The 23625-nt window shown below is 39.3% G+C and overlaps 1 protein-coding gene across 1 annotated transcript in view; it reads left to right on the forward strand.

Annotated features, from left to right (window-relative positions):
• Positions 1-23625, forward strand: part of PIEZO2 (piezo type mechanosensitive ion channel component 2) — a 337873-nt gene that overhangs the window by 211910 nt on the left and 102338 nt on the right. Inside the window, exons 6-7 of the mRNA XM_048508534.1 lie at positions 7230-7449; positions 11060-11273. Coding sequence (XP_048364491.1) covers positions 7230-7449; positions 11060-11273 — 434 coding nt within the window. The remainder of the gene's footprint in view (positions 1-7229; positions 7450-11059; positions 11274-23625) is intronic.

Genomic DNA, 23625 nt, shown 5'->3' on the forward strand with positions numbered 1-23625 from the left:
CAGCGTGCTGTTTGGGAGACTGTTCCTCCAGTTCTGATTTACAGCATTGCTGCTAAATTTGGTTCAGGAATCAGCAAACAAAGCTGCACATGGTGCTAGTATAAAAGGCCCTTTATGCCATTTCAGAAATATCACATTCACTTAACCATTTTCATTCCTTATTATTTCAACACAAAAACGGGATGTTAGGGGAAACACTGCAGTGCCTGTGTCAAGTTCCTTTGAGAGTTATTTGCTGAGAGCCTCAGATTTAAATATTCTTTAACCTTTGAAGAATGATTTGACGCTTCATGCCCTTGTACATCCAGTGTACAATTTTAAACGAGAGGTATTCAAAAACAGATACAATAATTTTGTTATCCTTCAAAATATATTAATGGTTAACTAGTATCAATAACATACTGTGTTTCAATCTCCACTTGTCTACAGTGGAAATATGAGCCATGTATCTTGACATAAAACCACTGAAAATTGTCTGCTGTGTATTGAAATACCTGAATGTCAGTCATTGCTGCACTGCAGAGTTCTGTACCAGGCATACAACTGTCTACTGAATTTTATAGATTTTAAAAAATATATCCTAATTTGTGAATATTTTTATTAAAACAATGTGATAATTCCCATTCATTCCAAATTCCAAAATTTTCACATACAATTCTTAACGATTTGTATACATTTTATTTCTCTTAACATTATGAACTGTTTCTAAATAGACAGTAGTTACAAAACAGTTCTTAAAACTGATGGCTAATTTTTTAAAGAATATATTGGATAACCTAGGTACATTATCATGTGTCAGATCTGTTTCATTTAAAGTTCAGTTTCCTGATTTCTGACTGGAGGGAAGCTCATACAGCTTCATAGAGCATTTGAAGCAGGCAGTTCATCTTACTTGAAAGGTCCAGGTGCTTAAAGGAAATATCTGTAACCCTACAAAACCTTGTTGTAAGCTTACCAAATCAACTGCAAAAGCTCTATAAGCGAAGGCATTAGTCTTGTATGAACGCCACGGTAACAGTTAGTGTTGGACAAGAATCTGGGAGACTAGCTTCAGATCACGGCTCTTTCCTTAAGGCTTCTGGATGATCTTGAACCACTTAGTTCATCTCAGCCTAACCCACCTCTCAGGGTTGTTGTGAGTGTGAGGATAAAATAGTGAAGGAGGGAAGAATAGTGTATGCCACCCTGTGCTCCTTGGAGGAAATGTAGGATAAAAATATAGGTACTAAATAAAATACATAAGTAATAAATTGACACAGGTAACTGATTCAAACAATAATTAAAATACTAAATCTAAACAGTAATATTTACTTTCCTGTTTATTGTATTATCCTTTTGTTCAAAGAGGAGTTCTCTCTTCCATGTTATACTTAGAACAACGTTGTGAGGTAGGCCAGGATGAGAATATAAGTGTGTGTCTGTGTCTGTGAGAGAGAAAGAGAGAGAGAGAGAGAGAGAGAATGATCCAAGCTTGCTCAGTTATTTTAAAAGCTGAATAGGGATTTGAACCCTGGACTCTGTAGTCCTTCTCTGGCATCCCTACCAGTTTGTCCCATTTGCTTTCACATTCTTCTTCTAAATCCAAACATTACTTAATTTCTAACCTATGGCATGTGTATGAATTTATTACTCTCTTGCAAGAATGAATTTTAATTCTGACCAGGGCAGCTTATTAGCGCAGATGTCATTGAGATCTTAGAGGCTATCTCGGTACATCAGTGTTTATACTGTACCAGAGGAAACATTTAGAAGCTGGATGTTAATAAAGCAACCTCAAACATAACTAATGGATATTCTGGCCCTGAACACAGCAGTAGCAGTTGCAGCTGCCATAGAAGCCTTGAAGCTTCCTGCCGCCTGTGTTTTATCTATATTTGGCAGTTTTAAAAAATTATGTTCAGTAGTGTGTTTTGGGACTTAACCCAAAATGTCTGAACAACTATGTACTACATTTAATTTTGTCTGGAAGTCATCACGGAAACCCATTCTATGTAAAAAAAGGCCATGGTAATTCAAATTTATTTATTGATAAATGCTACAAATATTTAGATTGAAATATTTGATTTTAATCAGCATTGCCAGACAGTTATGATTTCCAAGTAAGTAATCTTGCTATGGGTGAAAAATTCTTTTTGCATTGAACTATATTCAGTGGCTGAGATCCAAAGAAACATGTTCATGTTGAAAAGCTTGCCCACTCCTTCATTGAAATCATTTATTTATTTGTTTGTTTGTTTGTTTAACCAACCTCTCGTGACATGCCACAAATTTCTGAAACTTCAGTGGATTTCAAAACCAGTTTGCCACATGGCATAGGGTCAGGGATGGTGGCGCTATTTAAGAAATCATAGAATCCCAGAATCAGTCATGCAGACTAATACTGCTGCCTAAGCAAGCTTGATTTTTTTTTTTTGTGATTTACAGTTGAAGTGCAATGGAGTGGAAACCTGAAATCTAATTGTGATCTGTGGTTACTGCACATGATGTATGGCCAGTACACATGCGCTTTCCCAATCCTTGTCTGGGATCCAGTCTGTATGTACACATGTGCCTACTTGGGATGATATTGGGAGAAATGAGAGAGAGAGAGAGAGAGAGAGAGAGAGAGAGAGAGGGACGGACGGATGGACGGACGGACGGACCTTTAATTTGATCTTTATTGGTGTGTGTAGCGCCCCTAACAGAACAGAGAGGAAGTAGGAATTGTTGCAGACTGGGGAGTGAAGCTTGAAATGGAAGGTGAAAAGAGGAAGAGCAGATACATGCAGAATCCAGCTGGGCAAAGCTAGGAAAGGATGAGGGGAAGGGGAATTGGCATGAACCAGGTTGGGAATGAAAAGGATAAGAGGATATCTTGCTGACAGAGAGAGAGAAGAGGAAAGGGGGAAGGCCAAACAAGGAGCTGAGCATGAGAACTGGGCTTGACTGCAAGATTAGCTGGGGTGAAGGGATGAGAACAAGAAAGGTTTATATGTTGTCTGATCCTGTAGAGTGAGTGAGGTCAAGAAGTGCAGTGGTGGAAGGATAGTCTTGAGATTAAACCGAATCACACTTTTTCTGCCAGTGGTGCAACAAGGCTTTCTTGAGTTGCTGGGGAGAGGAGGGGGGAGTTTAAGTGATTGAATCTTTGAAATCAAAAACATTCCAGTAATTATGTTGTGTTACAAAATTGTGATAGCTTGTTTCCTACCTGGCTGTTTCGCTAATATATGAGAGTAATAACATTTTTATGGTTAATTATTTAACCAAAGTATCATCATTCAGAACTCCCTAGCAATGATATTCGACAGCACATAATATATGCTATAATTCCTCTGACTGCAGTTAATCTTTTCAGTATGTGTCTATTGAAGGTATGCCCTGCTGACCATGTTCTGAAAGCTATTACAACTATTTATTGAAATTCATGGAAATGAATTGTAATTATGATGTTCATCATAGTAATATTTAATGAGACAGTTGAAAATAATTAGACTAACTCTTTTCATTTCATGTTGATGTCCATGATATATAATGACATTTGCAGCGTATTTTCTGAGCATTTTAAGAAAAAAAGTATTTTCTGTATGATCTTCTGAAGGAGAAAGATACAGCTGGCAAAACTAGAACTAAGTGATCAGGGAAACAAATTTCTTTTTCTCATGGAAGCACTTTCTCAGCACCAACAGAAGGATAAAGTGTCAAATTGCTCCCTTGTTCTTTGATAAATTAATAGTTTCACTCTGCAGGAACAAATGATAAAATACTAGCTGTGAGGAAAGGTTTAGAACAACACAAACTTCTATTTCAAATTATCAATTATATTTAATGTTTGTTTAAATGAATTCAGCATGTCCAAACAAATTCCTGCCAAAAGTGCTGACATAATTAACTGTTTGCGGGTCATAGGAAAGGTAAACTCAATGGGGGTACGTTAAAAACTGCTGCAGGTGATTTTCTGTTAAATGAATTTGTCCCTCTGTGTCTCCTCCCCCATTTTTCTTTAATGCAACCAAACTGACAGCTGTATCATTGACAAATGCAGTTGCTGCTATATTATAGAAAGAGATGTGTGATACCTGCGCAGTAAGAAAAAAACTAAGTTGGTCAGTGGAGAGCATATCAACCCAATGCTTTTCAATGGGCAGCAGCCTTGTCTTCCAAGTGGCTAAGATTCTTTTAGGTATGTCCAGAGGTGGGATCCAACCAGTTCTTACTTCTGGAGAAGTGGTTACTAATTTTTTCTGAGTGCCAAGAAGGGGTTACTAAAGCGACTTCCCTGCCCAATAGGGACTGGAGGTGCGTGTGTGCGGCGGTGCCACTGTTTGAATCCCACCACCATCAGAACCTGTTATTAAAATTTTTGGATCCCACCACTGGGTATGTCTGTGTGGCTACAAAGATAACTCCTCGAAAATAAAAATAAAAATAGGGAAATTATATATTTCTGGAATCACCAGGACCAGCTGAGTACAACTGTATGTGCTTTTGGGCTGAAAAGGCACCCAGGATCAAATGTCATGGAACAACTTTCCGCAAATGGCGGCAGGGAGAATCCCTTCAGCTGCACACAAAATGTTGGGTGCAAGCTGAGGGTAAAACTGACTGGAGAGCAAAACGGTCAGGCAAGAAACAGCCTCTTTTCTCCTCTGATGCTTTTGCTGTCTGGAAAGCACAGCAGAAGTCCTTTTTAAGAGGACGTCTTGTTGTGAGTATGCGGAATAAAAAGGCAGTTCAGTTGCCTCTTTTTAAGACGTCCTACAGACATTTTTTTGTACTGTGTGGAGTGGACCAATATTTTGCCCGAATGTGCACAAATTCAGTTTTTTTCTCCTTTCTGTGCCCCCTTCCAAAAAAAAAGGATTCTTTATCAGGAAAATAACCTTGGCTTGTAGGGGTGAGAGAACTAAGCAGTATTCCTGAATTCATATGTCAGGAAAATTACAGTTAGTTTTAAACCCAGATTCCATCATCATGCTTCATGTGAGAAAAATGGAGGGAGAATAATACCATAAGCATGGCAACAAGCCAAGTCCATATATATTTAGGTTTAATTTCATTGTGATGTGACATCTGTATGTCGCCAACGGCACACAAGTAGATTTCAGGCAAGGATCCTGCATGTATAGATGCATTATTCAGAATAATGGGGATTTCTTGAATAACACTGTTGTGGAAAACTGATAAATTGAAATTACAGTTCTGAGTGTAAAATCTTTATGGTGGCTTGCAAGTTTTTCCTATGCATTACATGCTGTCAAACTTACTGCTTCATAGATGTTCAGCAACAATAGATAGATCAATGTTATTTTGCCTTGGAGAACATTAATTATGGGGAACCATTTATCTGAGAATCCCATGTAACATAGAGTCATATGTGCAACTTGCGATTAATTTTGTGTGTTCACCCTGACACAACATCTAATTGAGAACTGTCATCCTCTAACAGCATCTTTTGCTAACGCATTTTCAGTTATATCACCTTAGTATTTAGTTACCACATACCAAAAGCCTGTGAGGGATCACAGAAGTGGAAGATTTGAAATCCTACCATCCCCACTCCAAAATATCTCCCTCCAGGATTCAGCGATCATTCACTGTCTTGATCAGGCTACTATCAGTCCTCAGGGCCAAACGAGACAATATGGCATCCCAGGGATACCACTGCTGTTTCACCATTGGAATTCCCTCATTTTGCAATGTCGTGCAAGCCTGATAATGGTTGGGATTATGTTGTTTGCGGGGTGGGTGGGGTGAGGGTTTCCTATCCAGGCTTCACAAGTCTTCATCTCACAGGGTGTTCAGATACTTGAAAATAGTGCAGGGAGGAGACAAAATCCTCTGCTCCCCTTTTACCACATTCCTGAACAAGATCAGGCTGTGCAGCATTGTAAAATGAGAGAATTCTAGTGGTCAAATAGCAGCCATGTGCCCAGGGCACATAGTCTAGTTTGGTACTTGACTGTACTCCCCATTCCATATTTCCTAGAAAATGTACAGGGGCAGAACTTGCTAGATTTCAGGGATACCCATTTAAGTTTATGGATAGGTTCAGGACAGACCAGTGGAAGTACAAATGGAAGTACATTACTTTTAATGACTAATTAAAAAGTGGAGTTCACTGCCATTGATTTTTGGATTAATTATGATCAGCCACTTCTAGTATGTCAAAGACTGCATCCATGTGCCAGAGCTTTGAAGCTTCTGAGCATATTCAGACCTCATCATGGTTTGATGTGGTTCCTATGTGCTAAGAAACTCTCTGGCATTAATGAGAAAGATTAGTCAGTCTGCTACTTCAGTGGAGCATTTTTGGAATGCAGTAGAGCCAAAAGCAACCTAAGCAGACCAACATTATATCCCAAATTTATTTTGGAACTTTATAGACTTTGTTAGTCACAAGTCCAGTCCAAAATGAATCTACAAGTCCTCAGACTGGTGTCAAAATCCTATACGACATATATTTTATAGTAAACAGAAGTCATACATCTCTGATTGTCTATGGCAGCACAGTATAACAATGGCAATTGTTAATGTTGATACACTAGTGGTGTGGTATGGTGAGTGCTATAAGAGGGCCACAGTAAAGGAAGGAATGGGTTTGATGAAAGACAATGCAAGACTTAAGAGTACTGTGAGGGACAGTATAGCAATAGCGATTATTTTATCTGATGTATATTTAGTTGAATGGATTTCGGAGAACAGTCTAGTAGGAAGTACCAGTGCTGACATCTGGGTGGGGCCTGGAAATCACCTGGAATTACAACTGATCTCCAGATTTCAAATCTCCAGTAATTTCTCAGCTCAAAGGAGGGAATCACACCGGCCCCTTGCAGCACCCTCCCCCCCCACGCACACTTTAGGAAACCGAGCAGGCTGCAGAACAGGCCTTCCTGTTCTGGTGGGAACGACATTTCCCAGGAGACCCTGGCAAATGTAGTTCCCACCAGAACAGGAAGGCCTGTTCTGCAGCCTGCTCGGTTTCCTAAAGTAAGTGTGTGGGGGGGCGCCGTGGGGGGGGGAAAGAGGGAGGGGCCAGGGGGATTTTGCACCCCCCACATGACCCAAATCTGTGCGCTCGGTGCGTCGCGCACCCACTCGTCCCCTGGGAGCTTCGCCACTGTACCCCAGTGAATTAACACTGGGGTACATGACATAGAATGTGCAATCAATATGGATAATTTAAAAGTTAAGAAAGTTCTAGTAGTAAATACATTTGATATATCGTTATACTTTTCTCTTATTTTCAGAATGAAGGAGAAGGAATAGGGGCAGGGGCAGAGGATGCATTAATATATGAAGATTTTGATGATGCAGACTGTGAAGAAGGAGAAGAAGAAGAAGAAGAAACAACAAAATTAAAATTGCTGCGGCGAATTGCCTCAATAGCTTCCAAAATCAAGGAAATTATTGGGAATGTTATTACCACAGCTGGAAAAGTTGTTGTTACAATTTTACTTGGTTCTACAGGTAGGTTATTTTGAATAGTTACTCAAGAGCCGATTAGACTAAAGACATAAATGAACTTTTAGTGATTGGGAGCTTTGAGAAATAGCCCTTTTAATGGTAAAGGGTTGTATAAATTGCTTAGCTGCATTAAATGTAATTTCAGTTGCTTTAATTTTTTTTACATTAGGTAAGTTGACTAGCCATTATTCTCTGCATTTTCAGTAGTTAACCTAAGCAGTTCCTGCCCAGTTAAGAATGCTAATTAGTGTGATGTTAAGAAGTGGAATGTGATTGTTCATGAACCATCTGGTAGTACTTATTAAATCAGAATAGATCACTACAAGGGCTGATTTTGTGCTACAGAATAACATTACCTTACTATTTGTTTCTCAAGATGACAATCAAGGCATGCACTGTTTACTGATAACGTAGGCCTGATTCTGGACACATGAAAAGTATTCCAATTCAAGCAGATTAATAATATTCCAAGTAGTATTCCTTAATGTGTTTCTGCAGATAGAGAAAGCAGAAGTAGTCTAAACATTGAACATGTTGTACAATATAGATAATACTAACAGGCTACAGCTGTGGTCCCCTAACCTTTTTGTTCCTGTGGGCACCTTCGTAATTTGGTGGAGGACACAGTCACAAAATGGCTGCTGCCATTTTACTATAGGTTACCATAGTTTATCCTGGTTTCTCTTCAGATCGTATAAATCTTTCGCCTTTTACCCTTATCCTTAATCATGCAGTAAACATCCTTGTGCTGACCAAAGCAAAGGTTTCTTTTTAATAATCTGAACAGCAAATTGAATCTTCACTGGCCAATCAGAAGCCTTGCTGGGAAAAAGCTAACCCCTCACCCACTTGCTGGGCCCCATCCATTTTCTATTAACATTTAGCGGATTTCAGAAGGTGTGTCCAAGTACAATGGCATCCAGGGGTACCATGTTGGGGACCCCTGGGTTGTACACTAATTTAATGCACATAGGAAGTTACCTTAAGATGAACTTTTGTAATGTAGCCTTTAACCTTAACTGCATTTGTTAACGTTTAACTTTTAACCATATTGGCAAGCTCAGTCTGTCTCAGCTATTATAATTAGTGTTGTCAGACTAACCTGGCAACCAGAAAGAGGGTTGGGAAGCAGGGACATGGGGAGGGGGGAGTAATGTTTCCAGTGTCGCTATGTTACTTTAGAAGTGACAATGACCATTTCTGCATGGCACAATTATACCAGGTTACAATTATACCAGGTATTTTACAATCCTGGTGTGTTTTATCCCACATTCTCTTCTCACATGGCTGCCCATTTCTGTGAAGGAATTGAGCAAAGACCGGGAGGAAATACTTCATTTTTTTCCACATGATCCGGGGTCTTTTGTATTTACACTGCAAGCATATCCACGCATGCACAAACATCCCTGGTGTCCCACGTTCTTATTGGCTGTTGTTTCTGGGCAGCAGCGGGGGGAAATGAAGCCTCTTCCTTTCCAGTTCTGGATAGGGCCCAGCAGCCTCAACATGGCAAGTAACAGCAAAAAACAATAGGGCATAGCATCACATCACATTACCACTCACATTCTCATATTTTTGTGGAAAACAAGAGACTCTCCCCCATATTATATGCCCACTAACATTCAGCCCAAAGTGCACACCTCCCTAGCTATGCGCTCTGAGCAACTAGTACATGTACAGAAAAGAAAACAGGGACATTTTGGGACTCCACTCCTGATTAACCCAAGTGAAATGGCACCTGGTCGATACCATGAGCAGAAAACGTGCTTGGGGGAATGTTTTGGGAAGGACGGGCTGCAATTGTTGGCGGCTCAGCAGAATTGAAAACGGACATGACATCAGGTGGGGAAATCAGGTGGGGAGCAGGGCAGAGAGATCAGGCGGCTGGGCTGGTTCTGCTCCTGTAGTGTTTGCACAGTAGCAGGTTCACTGTGAGATTTTTTAAAATCCCAAGATGAGGAAAATATCGCAGGACAAGCCCGCTTTAGGATCAGGAACCGTATGAACTTCTTGGCCAAACTGGGATATTTCCCTTGCTCAACCCAGAATATTTGGACTGTGCAGAAATGACCAATGGGTAGCATTGGGAACTGTCAAAAACTCTACAGTCCACTGATAGAATTGACATACCTGTGCAGAAACCAACAGAAACACCATATGCAGTGAGAAGTTCAGTCTTTGTAATGGCTGGTGTTCATGGTTCACAGTCAGTTTTCTGATAAAATCTTAACATTTCTGTGAAATATATCACATAATCAGTGCTCTTCAGTACTTCAGGGATAAAACAGGGGACCTTCTTTTGTAATTATCAAAACATCCCTATCTTACACCATGGGTAGGATAACTGCCTAAGTATCCTTGCCCAAATACTTCAAATTGCTGAGACTTTTTGCTCTATGTTTATTGTCTATACTACTAGTGCAAAACAAGATTTTTTCACTCTGGCCTTTTATCGTAAAATCCCCCTCCCTCTCAGTTTATTTTAAAATCATCACCAATGGTTGCACACTTCATGGACCAGAAGTGTGCTGTGAATCATGAAAGCTTATTCTGAAATAAACTTCATGAGTCTTTAAGGTGTTCTTTGGCTCCTGGGTCATTTTAGTTGTTTATTTTAATTTTATTTTAAAATACATACTCTGCTGTTAAAACTTGTTAAGAATTGCCTCCATAGCTTCCAAAATGTTCATCAGGGATGTTTAATCTCACAGTATGTTTGGTTGTACTTATAAAAAGGTTACAGCTAAAACACATTCGTTTATACCCTAATGGGCCAGGCATCAAAAGATGTGTGGACATGAATTTTTCTGAGAAAATTCTTAAAGTGTATTCCCCTCCAAATACAAATAGTAAGTGTGATTTCCAGTTACGGTTATGAGAAAATGACAGTGGAATGTGCACACCAATCATCAAAATGATTTCTTTTATTAGGTTATGAGCTGACATGTTGAAAATGTCTGACCCTTTAACTGTTTCACACAAACATGTAGTCATGTATCATATCCATAATTTATTACACAGAAAATGATACAAATTCTGTTCGTAAAATAAGTACTGCTGATTAATCGAAGTAATGTTTTATTGGTGCGAACCGGTTGCACAATTTCTCCCATCCCCCTTATGAACAGTAGGCAACAGGCTTGCCAAGATTTTCAGGTGTGTTTCTCTCTTTTAAAATATAGTATATTGAGGTTAGGGATATGAACGTTAGTATTTTCTGTACTGAAGTACCTCAGTATTTTCAGTAGAGCTCATCATTTAAGTTGAAAGCTGTGACTGAAATGTATCTCTGAATTTCACAATGCTATAGGTTAGGGGGCGGGGGTGAGGTGGTTAAAAACTTCAAATTTCTGATTCAAATCCCTCACAAAAATTAAGATGCAATTATGAAGCCTGAAACTTTTACAATTGTAAACTTTTACATGTCTAGTTTTATGCTGCTTGTGTCTTCCACCAGTAAAATAGAAAAGTGGATTTCAGTTAGTAAAACTGGATTAATTTAAGTAACTGATTCTGACTTAATTTTTAAAAGCATCTTATTTGGTTTTCATGTGGTACAAATATTTTGAGTACATAAAACATTAACTGCCCTTCATTCATTTTTTTTTGGTAGGAATGATGTTGCCATCACTGACCTCAGCTGTATATTTCTTTGTATTCTTGGGGTTGTGTACATGGTGGTCCTGTTGCCGAGGATTTGATCCGCTGATATTCAGCTGTCTCTGTGTACTAATGGCTATATTTAGCGCAGGCCACTTAATTGGACTTTACCTGTACCAGTTACAATTCTTCCAGGAAATTATTCCACCGGATGACTTCTATGCCAGGTAAGAGGTTCTCTATGCATATTTAAGAAATTAGGGCATGCTCTATTTGGCCTGTGCTTGCCCTTGAATTTAACAGATAAATTTACAGAATAAGTTGCAGTAACCACATGATTATGATTGCTTCTAGAATCAAAAGAAATTGGTTGTAATAGATATGTCTAAATAGGATAAAACTTTAAGGTATATGTTGTATCGTAAGCCAGAATTACAGAAGAATATAATGAAACAATAGGGCTGTAGTAGGTGTTACTGAATATAAGGCTGTGTTGTGGTGATAAATAACATTAGCCTATTTAATTGTGTGCAGACTTTCCAGAAGATAAGTTTTTATTAACACCGTCAGAGGTGCTCTTATTAGAATTTTGAATATCAAAAAGTCTTGTTTTTTGTATGGTCAATATAGGAATTCTTGAAGCCATTTTTATGATGAAAAGGTTAGCAAACAGCAAACTGAATGATAAGGCTTGTTATAAGAAGCTACCCCATCTTTCCATGTGTATATTAACCTCAATTGAAAATCTAGAACTTTTATTTTTTCAACATGTGTGCCTTACTTTAAAATAATGGCACAAAGCAATTTGTGCCATGCAGTGCAATACAATAAAATGCCTTATAGTACAGCCAAGCTACAAACCCATTTTTACAGGTAAACCACCATACGACCATATTAACATATCAGATACTGGTTCAAGCTCATCAGCAGTGATGTACCACCACAAAATAGCAGCATGTTTCAGGCTTCACCCTGCACAGAGCCTCTATTTGGAAACTAGAGCTGGTTCTTAGGACCATAAATCCTCTGTCTTCACAGATGCAACTTGAACTATGTGTGTGCAAGGGTAAAAGTCATGTCATCCCACACAGTTTTCTTCCATCCACCATGGTAATAGCATCAATTTAGAACCTTCTCCATTATATTCTTCTTCTTGGAACTAATTTCTTCAGTGTTGTGTTTAGTAGTTGTAAAAAGTTGTAGTGTATATAGTCTTTTTCATAGTGCACTTCAATGTTAGGTACACACGGTACACAAGACTACATTTCAATGCTGTTAACAGAGCAGGAAAAATCCTTCTTCAGGTGGCACTATAATTGCCTGTATCTGTAACTAGAAATTTGGTTAAGTGGATCTGTGTATATAATGTTGTCATGCCAATAAAGGTTCTTTGTTTACAAAGCAGGCAAGTCAAAATTGGTCCCTGTGCTGGTGAGGTGCCTTTTGGAAGAAAGGTGTAATAGTATTCAACAAATTTGTAACCTTCTGCTGCCACATAGTAGGCTGCTCCCACCTCAGCAGCTTCAACAACCTGGCTATGGAGACTTGTCTTCAAAGCCATCTCCAAGATCATCTTATAAGAACTCTCCTTCATATGTGCTTTATAAGGCATCAAAGATTATGGATCAGTCCTAATCTCTAGTCAAGATAAAGAAAGCAACATCCTGCTGTCGTCTTCACAGAGGTGGCTTCTTCAATTCATTTCACTGCGCCCCCAATGTAAGCATCAGTCTTAGAGACAGTGTCTGTGAGGATTCTGCTATCCTCAATATCAGCAATTGAAAACTCACTAATACCCATTCTTTTGATGTTGGAGGGACAAATCAAAGACTCTCCAAATTAGACCTTCTTGACTTCCAGTCTTCACTTTTTGGGGAATCAATCATCCTCTAAGAACTTCATCCCCTGATGCTTGGTCAGAATCTTGTCAGTTTCTGTCTCATGGTAGAGATTCTCATAGAGAGTATTTATTTATTTATTTATTTATTTATTTATTTATTTATTTATTTATTTATTATTGAGATTTATATACCGCCCTACCCCCAGAGGTAGCTCCAGGTAGAGGTTCTCTAGCTCCAGGTACAGGTTCTATAGGAATCGCTACAGTTTTCTGACTAGTCTTTCTGAAATACCAAACTATTATTGGGAGGTTAATTAGTTGTAATATCAATTAGGTTGAGCAGTACCAAAAATATTCAGTAAAATTTGGATTCAGGTTTATTCGGGCATAAATTTATCTGTATCCCTGAATAAGACAACTATCATATTGGGGTCTGATTTTTTTTTGAAATTGTTGATTTTTGGGGTTTCATCCTGCAGGGGGTGCATTTGTAAAGTTAGTGGCACCACAATTGCAGGGTACCTTCCGGAGACACTCCTGATGATAGCACCCAGGTTTGGTGATGTTTGGGTCAGGGTATCCAAAGTTATGGACCCCCAAAAGGGATGCCCCATCCCCCATTGATTCCAATGGGAGCTAACAGGAGATGAGAGCTACCCCTTTGAGGGTCCATACCTTTGGACCCCTGGAGCCAAACTTCACCAAACATAGGTGATATCATCAGGAGAGTCTCCTAGAGATACCCTGAAATTTTGGTGCTACTAGCTTTAAAAATGTGCAACCCACAGACCCCCTCCCCTCCATAAATTCCCCATTGTCTGCAATGGAGCCACTTCAGAGCACAGAATCTCCCAGCACTTCAGTAAGTTCTATGGTTGGGAAAATTAATTGGTTTTTCCCACCATAGACTTCAGTGGGGATTGCTGTTATGCCTAGCTGGCTCTGTGCTGCAGATTTTATTGGGAGCTCTGTGGGGAGGGATCTTGCTCTGGGTAGGGGCACCTATTTCCTGCAGGGCTGCTGATATTTTCCTGAAAGGAACCGGCCAACTTTGCTGACGTTTGGCTGGCTGGACTTTCGTTCTGTGGGCATCAGGTTCACCTTCAATTGGATGCCCATAGCATTTGCCCCTCCCATGCAAACTTCAGCAAAGTTGGCTGCTGGTTCCTTTCAGGAGACTCACCAGCAGCCCTGCAGGAAATTTGGTGCCCCTATCCAGAGCAATTCCCCCAGCAGAGCCCCCCATTGAAATCTCTACCACAGAGACAGGTGGGCATAACAGTAAGCCTCGCACCATCCCACACCTCTCACTGCTTTTTGTGCCACTGCGCCACAGAGCGTGGGATCTGTGATTGTTGTGTTCAGACAAGTAGCCAGGAGCATGAGCTGTGATGTGATGGTGATTTTGGGGTGACATAGTGCAAACATTATGAGGATCCATGTTTTTAAGCAGGTTTTTGTGCCATTGCGGTGCCATGGAGCATGGGATGTGTGATTGTTGTGTTCAGACATGTGGCCAGGGGCCTGAGGTGTGATGTGATAGTGATTTGGGGGTGACTTAGTGCAAAGATTATGAGGATCCACAAGGATCCATGTTTTTAAGCAGGTTTTGTGCCACTGCGATGCCACAGAGCACGGGATGCATGATAGTTGTGGGGGGTGGCAAGCAGGGGCACTGGGAGGGGAAGGTGGGGATGGCAAGCAGGGGCAGTGGGAGAGGAAGGTGGGGGTAGCAAGCAGGGGCAGTGGGAGAGGAAGATGTGGGAGTGACAAGCAAAGGGATGGGAGGGAGGAGGAAGGGAGGAGGAAGCGAGAAAGGGGAGGCACAGAAACGCTGTCTGGAGGAATGGAGAGAAAGAGAGATGGAACAAAAACACTGTCTGGAAGAAGGGAGAGAGAGAAGGGACAGAAACGCTGGCTGAAGGAAGGGAGAGAAAGAAAGATGGGTCAGCATTTCTCTCCCTTTCTCTCCCTTTGCTATGGCACTGGGGCATTCATTCAGGCCAGGGATCTTTAGAGTTTAAAGATCACTGGTCTGAAGGAATGCCCATTCGGCAGTGCCGAATCAATACAAGCCAATCCAAATATCTTGAATTTGGATCAGCTTGCATTCGAGTCAAGTGCAAGCCGAATTTGGCTAATTGCGATTTGCGATTTGGCTCTTTTTGTGATTCAGCATAGCCGAATCACCATCCTACTATCAATCATGAGACTGCTACCTTCCATGCTATTTGGGCCAATATGCTGCTTCCTTGCACCCTAGCACAATTATGTCCTGCCAGGTTTTTCTTGCATAGGCACCTACAGCTCCAACCTACAACTGTGAAATCAGGAGCCCTGAAACTGGCCCCAACTCCTCTGCTTTTGAATATCACTGATATTCCTCACTTGTTGCCTGTGCAACCAATTCTTCACTTTTCATCAATGCAGGCTTTGCACGACAGATTTCCTCATATTAGGAATTCAGCTTTAAGCTTCTCAAAACAGGATGAAGGATATTCACTTTTATATTTTAGGGGTTCTAATGAAGTTTCAGATTTATCATCCTCAAATGTTGCCTTGACTTGCAAACACTTTGTCCTATGGAAGACATTTTTCTCTGCTATAAACAAATCTTCAGTATGGCAGCAAACCACACACCATCCTCCAAGGAAACCAACCATGTCTTTGGAATCATGGTCTCAGATTTATTTTATTTATTTATTTATTTATTTGTTCCACTTTTATACTGCCCTCCCCCGAAGGGGGATGATGATCCCAACTGTCCTGAGGCTTACCAAAGATCCCTTGTTGAAACCAGCCTCTGCCCCATGATTTGAAGACTTTTATAAGTTGCAACTTCAGATCCCTCTTCACATCTATTACCAAATGAACATGAAGCTGTCACTTTGTTACGAAAAGTCTGGCGAAATCCTCATTCAGCTCCAACACTTAGGGAAAACTGGATGGAATGGGATATGAGGAAACTGGTTGCACTGTCCTTCAACATAGGCAACTGTACCCAGCCTGCACGACTAAGTATTATTACTTTCTGTCAGGGATCTCAGCAGTGTTTGACGACTTTCCCAAGGAGGGTAAAGCGAAGTCTTGAATGGCAATGGCTGATGACATGGAAGCATTCAGCTGATTGTCGAATTAAGACTATGACTGATGTCACTGTGGAAGAACAACACATCTGGTTCCACTATACTTCTTTGCAACCCAGGACTAGGACATGAATTCACAGTGTTCTATATTACAACGCCGTTGCAAGTGGCAAAACATGTCTTAAATCTCATTGTACAGAGACGGTGAAGAAGTAAAAAGTGGTTGCTTACCTGTAATTCCTTTTCATGTGAATCTCCCACTTTCTCTGTATCAGGTGCCTTTAACTTCTGGATCATGCTCTTATGTGTTTGAATTGTACAGTTTCCAGTTGGACATGTGCAGTTCAAATTGCATCTCCGAGGGGACAGGATTCATATCTACATGCTAGCTCTAGTAATTTCCAAATAGAGACTGCACAAGAAAAAAGCCTGTTAATGTTAAATGCACATCTGACCACTCAAATAACATCATTGCAGCTAAGTAAACCTTTTTTTTCTGCTTGTGCTTTTTCCTAACAAGTTTTTTCTAGGATTAGCTTCATTTTTTCATATTTACATTTTTCAAAAACATTATGGAGACTCCTAATGGTATTTTAAATATTATGTGTGTTGGTATGTGTATGATTCCTCTGTGAATTAGAGGAGTTCTAAATATGTAGGTTTTCTTCTGCCATCTACAGGCAGAGTAAAAGATATTTTGATAACAGCTGTTGTGTGTTATTACTTTTCATATCAAGTATTTTGAAGGATAGAAAGAGGCAGTTGTGGGTGCCAAATTTCCATTGATTTCTGTGGGATTCCTAATTTCCTATTTTAAACCATGTTTGTAAAATTTTAAAAAACTTGCCCTTCAAAAGAAGTATTGAAGCATTTGAAATGATTTCTACATTTTAAATCAATCAATCAATCATTTGAATCAAAGGCAATGCTACTAATCCTCCTTGTACCTGGTTTGTTTTGGATGTGTGTTATAAATTCTTTAGCAGCAAAATGTAAATTATGATTGGGCATACATCAAGATTAGTCTGATGCATAGCACACAAATTATGTTTAAGATTGCGTGTTGTCATTTAGGCTCCATTTTTAACTCCAAAATGAAAGTAATTCAGTGAAGGTGACTATTTTCTTTGTTATACGCAAAACAAAAACAAGATTGGAGTTGGGAAGTTAAGCTGTGTGGAAGTTATTGGCCTAAGTGACAAGTGAGAAAATAAGTTTACATTGTTAGGTCTGTTTAAGGAATCATTATACTTGCATACCTATCTAAAATCATTAAGTTTATTAGCCTCACAAAAACCATTATACTGTTATAAAGTCTATGTTTAAGAAAATCAGCTGTTTGTTTTGTATCTCACCACCCATGCACTGATGGTTCCGTCATTATACTATATACAACTAAGGTAATTCTGTTCTTTAGGTCCAACTAAGATTTCTAAGGAAGCCTTTCGGGGCAGCCAAAGTATGAAAGGCAGCATAACACACACCACCTCAGAACTTCATGGAGAGGTGCCTTTACAGAGATTACACATGAATGGGTCACACAGAAAAGAGCAAAAACATTGCAGGTGTTGACTTTAGCAGTAGGAGAGCAAACTTAAGGGGATATATTGTTCTGTGGAGAGCAAACAGAAAATTCCTAAGGGGTGGAATGTACATCTGAGGAAAGAAACAGAAAGATAATTCTTCCTGTTGAGCTTTCTAATAAAGTAAGTACAGAGGTCCACAGAAGTGAGATTCTGGATTTTTTTTTCCTGCTGCAAAAAAATTACTGCAGAAAAATGGAAGTGTTAAATATTTGCATATTGAATGTGAAGTCTGGCAAATATCAAAACTGTCTAAGTTGACAGAGTAAGATTGAAAAGACCCCTTTTTCTATCAATTGAAAACCTTTTTTATATTTTTTTGTGTAAATGACTACATCTATTGATTGCTTAATTGTATAGTTTTGCTGTGAACAGAAAATGTTGGAATTGATACTGTTAGCTGGTTGCTATAATCAAATGCTCATTTATTCTGAATGATTATCTTTTTTTCTTTTTCTTTTATCACTGTGTTGTAATATATTATAAGATAATGCAGTTTGGTATATCTAATGACAAAACAATAAATAAATAAAGTGAAACTGAAGCCAATGCATACAGTGAAAAGCAGCAATGCAAACAAGAGTGTGCAATACTTACTGATTTTTTAAAGGTAATATCTAACCAATATTTCTTGTGTTTGGAAATAGGACTTCATGCCAAAGTAAAAATTAATTTTAATTCAGATTTAAATTAATAATATTTGTAAATACATCCAAGTTATATAATGTGTAATCATAGGCCGTTTCCGCAAGGGCCAAAAAAGCCGATAAAAGGACAGTAAAAACAGCATTATGGGCGGAGAGTTCTCACGGCTGCCGCTGCAGAAATGACTTGCAATGCAATGCAGCAACGCTTCAGAGGTTCCCTGGCATCAGAGCCACAACAGGGAAAAACATACCCCCTCCCTGGGGATCCCCCCCCCCCGCTCTGACCAGTAGCTGCAGCTGCGAGGCTCAACTGGCTTCCAAAACAGTGCAGCAACTTAAAGCCAAGAGAGCCCTAAGCTCCTCTAACTAGCTAACTGAGGGAAGGAAAGGTGGCAAATAACACCCTGCGCCTCACTCAGTCTCTTTCAAAGGCCTAGTCAAGGGATCCAGAGGGAAAATCCTCTTTTTTCCTTCTCTGAAGCCGGCCTTGAAAGAGGCCGATCACTGCTGGCGCAGCCCTTTATAGGCTGCCAGGCCCTCGTCACATGGCAGTTCCATGCCACATGACTGCCTCAGCCAGCCGGCAGGGAGCAGGCATTGCACTCTGGGACGTTTATTTGAAAATCACTCACCAAGCGAGTCTCTTCAACAACGGCGCTCCGCAGGTGGTGTCGCGTAAAGCGCCCATCAGGAATTGGTCCCGCAGAGCCCACCCCCACAATGGTGGCCAATTCTGGCGCTGAACACCCATGATGTCTACCCTGGGGGAAAAGAATGCCATTTGCAAAGTGCAACTGTACAAAGTGCCACGGTTCAGCCACCATGTTACCTGTCCACACAGTGCCCGCCCATGCGAACGCTCCAATTCTGCAGCGCTGCCAATAACACCGATGGGACAACGGTGTTATTGGCTGTGCAGAAAGGACCATATATTTCCTTATGCCATGGTCACCTTATCTGCAGGAAATGTCATTCAAGCATTATATAGAGCATAGGAATTGGGAGTTGGCTTTAAACCTCTAACACTGTCCTAATAAGCTCAAAGAATTATTTTTGGAATAAATTTGTTTTTAACATCTAAGATTTGTTTGTCCATACCTCTTTTTATATGGTAGATGTTTGTACTGAGACCTTCTCAATTATATTAGTAAACCTTGTAAACCTTTAGATCTGTTATAGATCTGTAAAGTAAAATTAAAGCCAATTTCTTTGAGAAAACACATGTGCCTAGTGGAGATGTCAAAAAAACAATAATACTTTACAGTGAGCACTGAGATTAAGGAAATATTTGGTGTATTTCTAGTTTGTTGCTCAGAGTAAGACTACTCATGTTTTTAATTAACTTGACTATAGAGAATCTATAACAAGATGTCTTGAAAGAGTGATCTCTTGTAGAACAGCACATGCCTTGGGCTGCCTCAGATTTAAAATACAAAAGGTCAAAGCAAGAGACTGATTTTGATTTACTGATGAAGACGAGTGCCTTCTTTTGTGAGTTCCCCATAAATCAAGCATTTCTCCTTCTGAATTAGTGGAAGAAGAGATGCTGGGGTGTTAACAAAGGTTTACTTTGTTCTGCTTATGAAACTGATTTGGCCCAAAAATCTTTGCTTTCCTAAGACAGCAGAGCTCTATCAGAATTGACGAACTGAGTACTGAACGTTGTGAATAGATAAAGTGTGCTCTGTTCCACACAGCTGAAATAAGACATCCTGAGGATGCAAAAAAAAAAAAGACATCCTGCAAAGGCACTCTTCACAGCCTTTTGCCCAAGAAGTCCTTGGGACACCATATTTCTGCTCAAAACGTCTTTAAAAAAAAACCCTCTTCAAAGTGATCCTTTCCCATAAGCGACCTGCAAGTTGTCTCCTGCCTGGCTGTGTGAAATGCAGAGCTCAGGAGGTGTCTTACGTTTCTCGCCCAACCGTTTTGTTGTCTGGTCAGTTTCACCCTCAGTTTGAACCTGACATTTTGGGTGCAGCTGAAGGAACTCTCCCTGCCGTTATTTGCTGAAGGTTGCCCTGGAATGTCTGCTCTGCAGGCTTTGATCCTGGGTGCCTTTTCAGTTCCAAAAGTATGTAGCTCTACTTTTCCTCTCATCCTGCTGATTATGTCAATTTAAAGTTTACTTATTTTATTTTTATTTTCAAGTAACTATTTTCATAGATATGTAGACATACATAAGAGAATCTTAGCTGCTCGGAAGATAGGTCTGCCTCCCATTGAAAAGCATTGAGTTGACCTGCCCTCTGTGGACCAACTTAGTTTTTTCTTACTGTACAGAAAAACTGTAGAGCGAGGGGAGGGGAGAACAGCTGACCAAGGGAAAGAGAAAATGTCTGGAATGAAGGATGGACTACTGCGAGGAAGAAATAATGTTCTGAATGAAAGTGACAAAGGTGATCCAGTCTACCAAGCCTCTTAGCTTTTCTGCCTGAGAGTTAACTTCAGAAGCTGTATATGAAATTGACAATGCTGGTCTGATCCACCCTGAAAATGGGGGAGGAGGGCAAGGAGAAAATGACTGAAGGGAAGGTTGGTCAACTGCACGAGGCTAGGATAAGACCCAGGGTCTGGCAAGGTGGAGAAATAAAGACAAAATCATGATCACATGCTTAAAGAAAGCTGCTTAAAAACTGGAAATATTTCTGGAAAAAGTTAATTGGAAATATTTCTGGAACCAAACAGGAGAAAACACATGCAGAAGTCCACAGAAAGAAATGTGGCATTTACCAGCAGGATATGTAGTAAATGTGGAAAAAAGCTCATGAATTGATGCAATCTAGTCAGAGTCTGTGTATTTCAGCCCCTTGGTCTACAATATAATGTAGATTCTTTACTGGCTACAGTGTGCAAGTGATTTTGAAATGAATCTTCTATTTTCTTCCTGCTTTATAACCCATTTTAACTATATTGGTCTATGTGCACTAAAAGCACTAGAATATCCAGTGTCAGTCATTGATATGATGATTTGTCATGCAGTTTATTTACTTTGCAGATGTTTTAATGTGTTCTTTCTTGTTAAAGAATAAATAGACCTCAAACCAGATTTGTAAAGTGACTATGTTCTTATATATATATTTAATAATAATAGAAGGGAAATATTGCAAATAAAAGTTAAAAATGTAAAGAAAAAATATTAATAGAAGGAAAATAAAGTTAGGTATGCCATTTTGGGCTATTAAAGTCGATAAATGGTCAGAATGCTATTAAAAACAACTGTGCAACTATTATAGTTTCATTTCTTGTAGAATATAGTGTCTATTGTCACATCATATACATTCTCTACATTTCTTACAGTTCTCGATTTTATTTTAAATAACAATTTTGTTTTCAATCTAAATTGTTTAAAATGTTCAGTTATGTAATACTTGCATGATATATTCTGCATTTGATGAATTTTCTGATTTGGCCTTCTGTATTGTGGGTTTTTTTTACTGTTGTTGGAACAAAAGTAATACTGCCAATACAATTAACCAACAGGAAAATATGAAAGGGAAAAAGTTGCTGGATATTTGGAACTGATGGTGAAAGGTTTACACAGTGTGATAGACAGCAATCCTCTTCATGTTGTCAAGCTATAATGGAAAGAAAATAAAACAATGTGCTTTTAATTATTATTAAACTGTGATGTCTTGTACAAGAAGCAGCAGTTCCTGGCTGGGACAGTGAATAGATTTCATTATGAAGTTAAAATACAAAATGAAAGGTAGTTGATATTTCTCTTATATAAATTTACCACAATACTATTGTGGCTGTTAATCTGTGAGAATTTTAGTGACAGTTTTGACTATTAACTATTATCTTTTCTAGAAATCTGTTTTCTTAATAATAATGATCTAATATTATTGAACTGTGACAGTTCATGGGGTAAATGTGGAAAACACCAGAAGTCCTGTAAAGGAAAGGAATGGTAGTTATTGGGAGGGCTAAAGCACCTGAAAATTATGCATATTCCAACTATGAAATGGTTTATGATCCAAATGTGAATCATCACGGTAGACACAGTTCCTTTCTTCTTTGTGTCATTGCTCCGGAGCAAGATGGAAAATCAACAGAGGCTTCAACAAAGTTCACTGTTTGCTTTGGTATGTCTTAGAAGAAACTAGTTGTTTGGTTGGTATAGACCCCAATAGGTGGTTTGCCTGTGCTTCTGGTTCATCTTTTTGGTGAACTTGTTTTGTCAAATTGACTGTCTTAAAACGACTATCACTCAGCAGACATAATTCCATTCTTCAGCAGGGTGCTTGAAGATGTGATAGCTATGCAGCTTCCTACAGTAACCCAAATTAAAGACAATAATAATTTTGATGCAAACATAGCTACCAGTCAAACTTGGATTGATCAGAATTCTTTGTTACATGGAAGTGCATTCTTAATCAGATCTTTTCATTTTTTTCTGTAGAAACTCATCTCAATCACCATGTAGCTTTGCACCTGTGAATTTTCCACTTATGCTATAGGGTCAGTTTAGTGATAAGGAACAGATTTGCGTTCCTTGTGTCTGCTTTTATACTTGCATAGTCTACAAATGAGATCTTCTTTGATTACTGGAGAAGATCTCGCAGAGTCATGGTAAAGTCAATAGTAATCCAGCTATCAAACACAGCCTGTAGTTCATTCCCTTTTTGTGCTTGTGCAGTCAAGTTGATTAACTAACCCCACACAGAAGATACACTGTCTGCTTTTTACACCTGCGCAGTCAGCAGCATGTATTCTGAAATTATTATAATATTATCTAGACTGATGGCACAGAGACATCTAAATAGGAAATCTCAAATAAAAATTAAACACACACACCCCTCCCTTAGCTGTGTACCTTTCAACAATTGATAGTAGTGGCAAACAGGTGTAGGTGAGGAAGCTGTGATGAAGGAGTCTTGCAGGTAGATTCATTCTGATGCATCTGAGCAGCTTGGGGCATGATCATTATCCGTGAGCAGAGTGCAAGCCGGACCTGTACCTTATCAAGCATTCCTGATCCAAACAGATAGTCGTTACGTCTTATGTTCTGCAGCTAACGCAAAAAGCCATTTTTACATTTTTTAAAAAATCACGATAAATTATATTAAACATCCTCTTGTAGTGTCTTTGAGAGCCAAGTGCAGTTTAAGATTACCTGATTATTGTTGTCTGCCTAGTGTTTTGTAATTATGTTGGTTTGCTGTGCTGTGTTTTGTTAGTTTATTTAATGCAAAATTCTCAAAATATAGGCTTTTTCCCCCTTGCTGCTATGCTTGGATTAATGGCTCATAATTTCTCTTTTTAACTTAACAGTACATGGTTGACATTTATCCATAAGGTTTAAATTACTATTTACATGGAGTTTTACATTCAACCACTCCACATTTCAGATCAATTCTCTTTCGAAGAAAAAATATTGCCCGAAGGAATGTTTCACGAATGCTGGTTTTGGCATTGTC

This window comes from Sphaerodactylus townsendi, linkage group LG09 (genome assembly GCF_021028975.2).
Source record: "Sphaerodactylus townsendi isolate TG3544 linkage group LG09, MPM_Stown_v2.3, whole genome shotgun sequence".
In the NCBI taxonomy this organism is placed as follows: domain Eukaryota; kingdom Metazoa; phylum Chordata; class Lepidosauria; order Squamata; family Sphaerodactylidae; genus Sphaerodactylus; species Sphaerodactylus townsendi.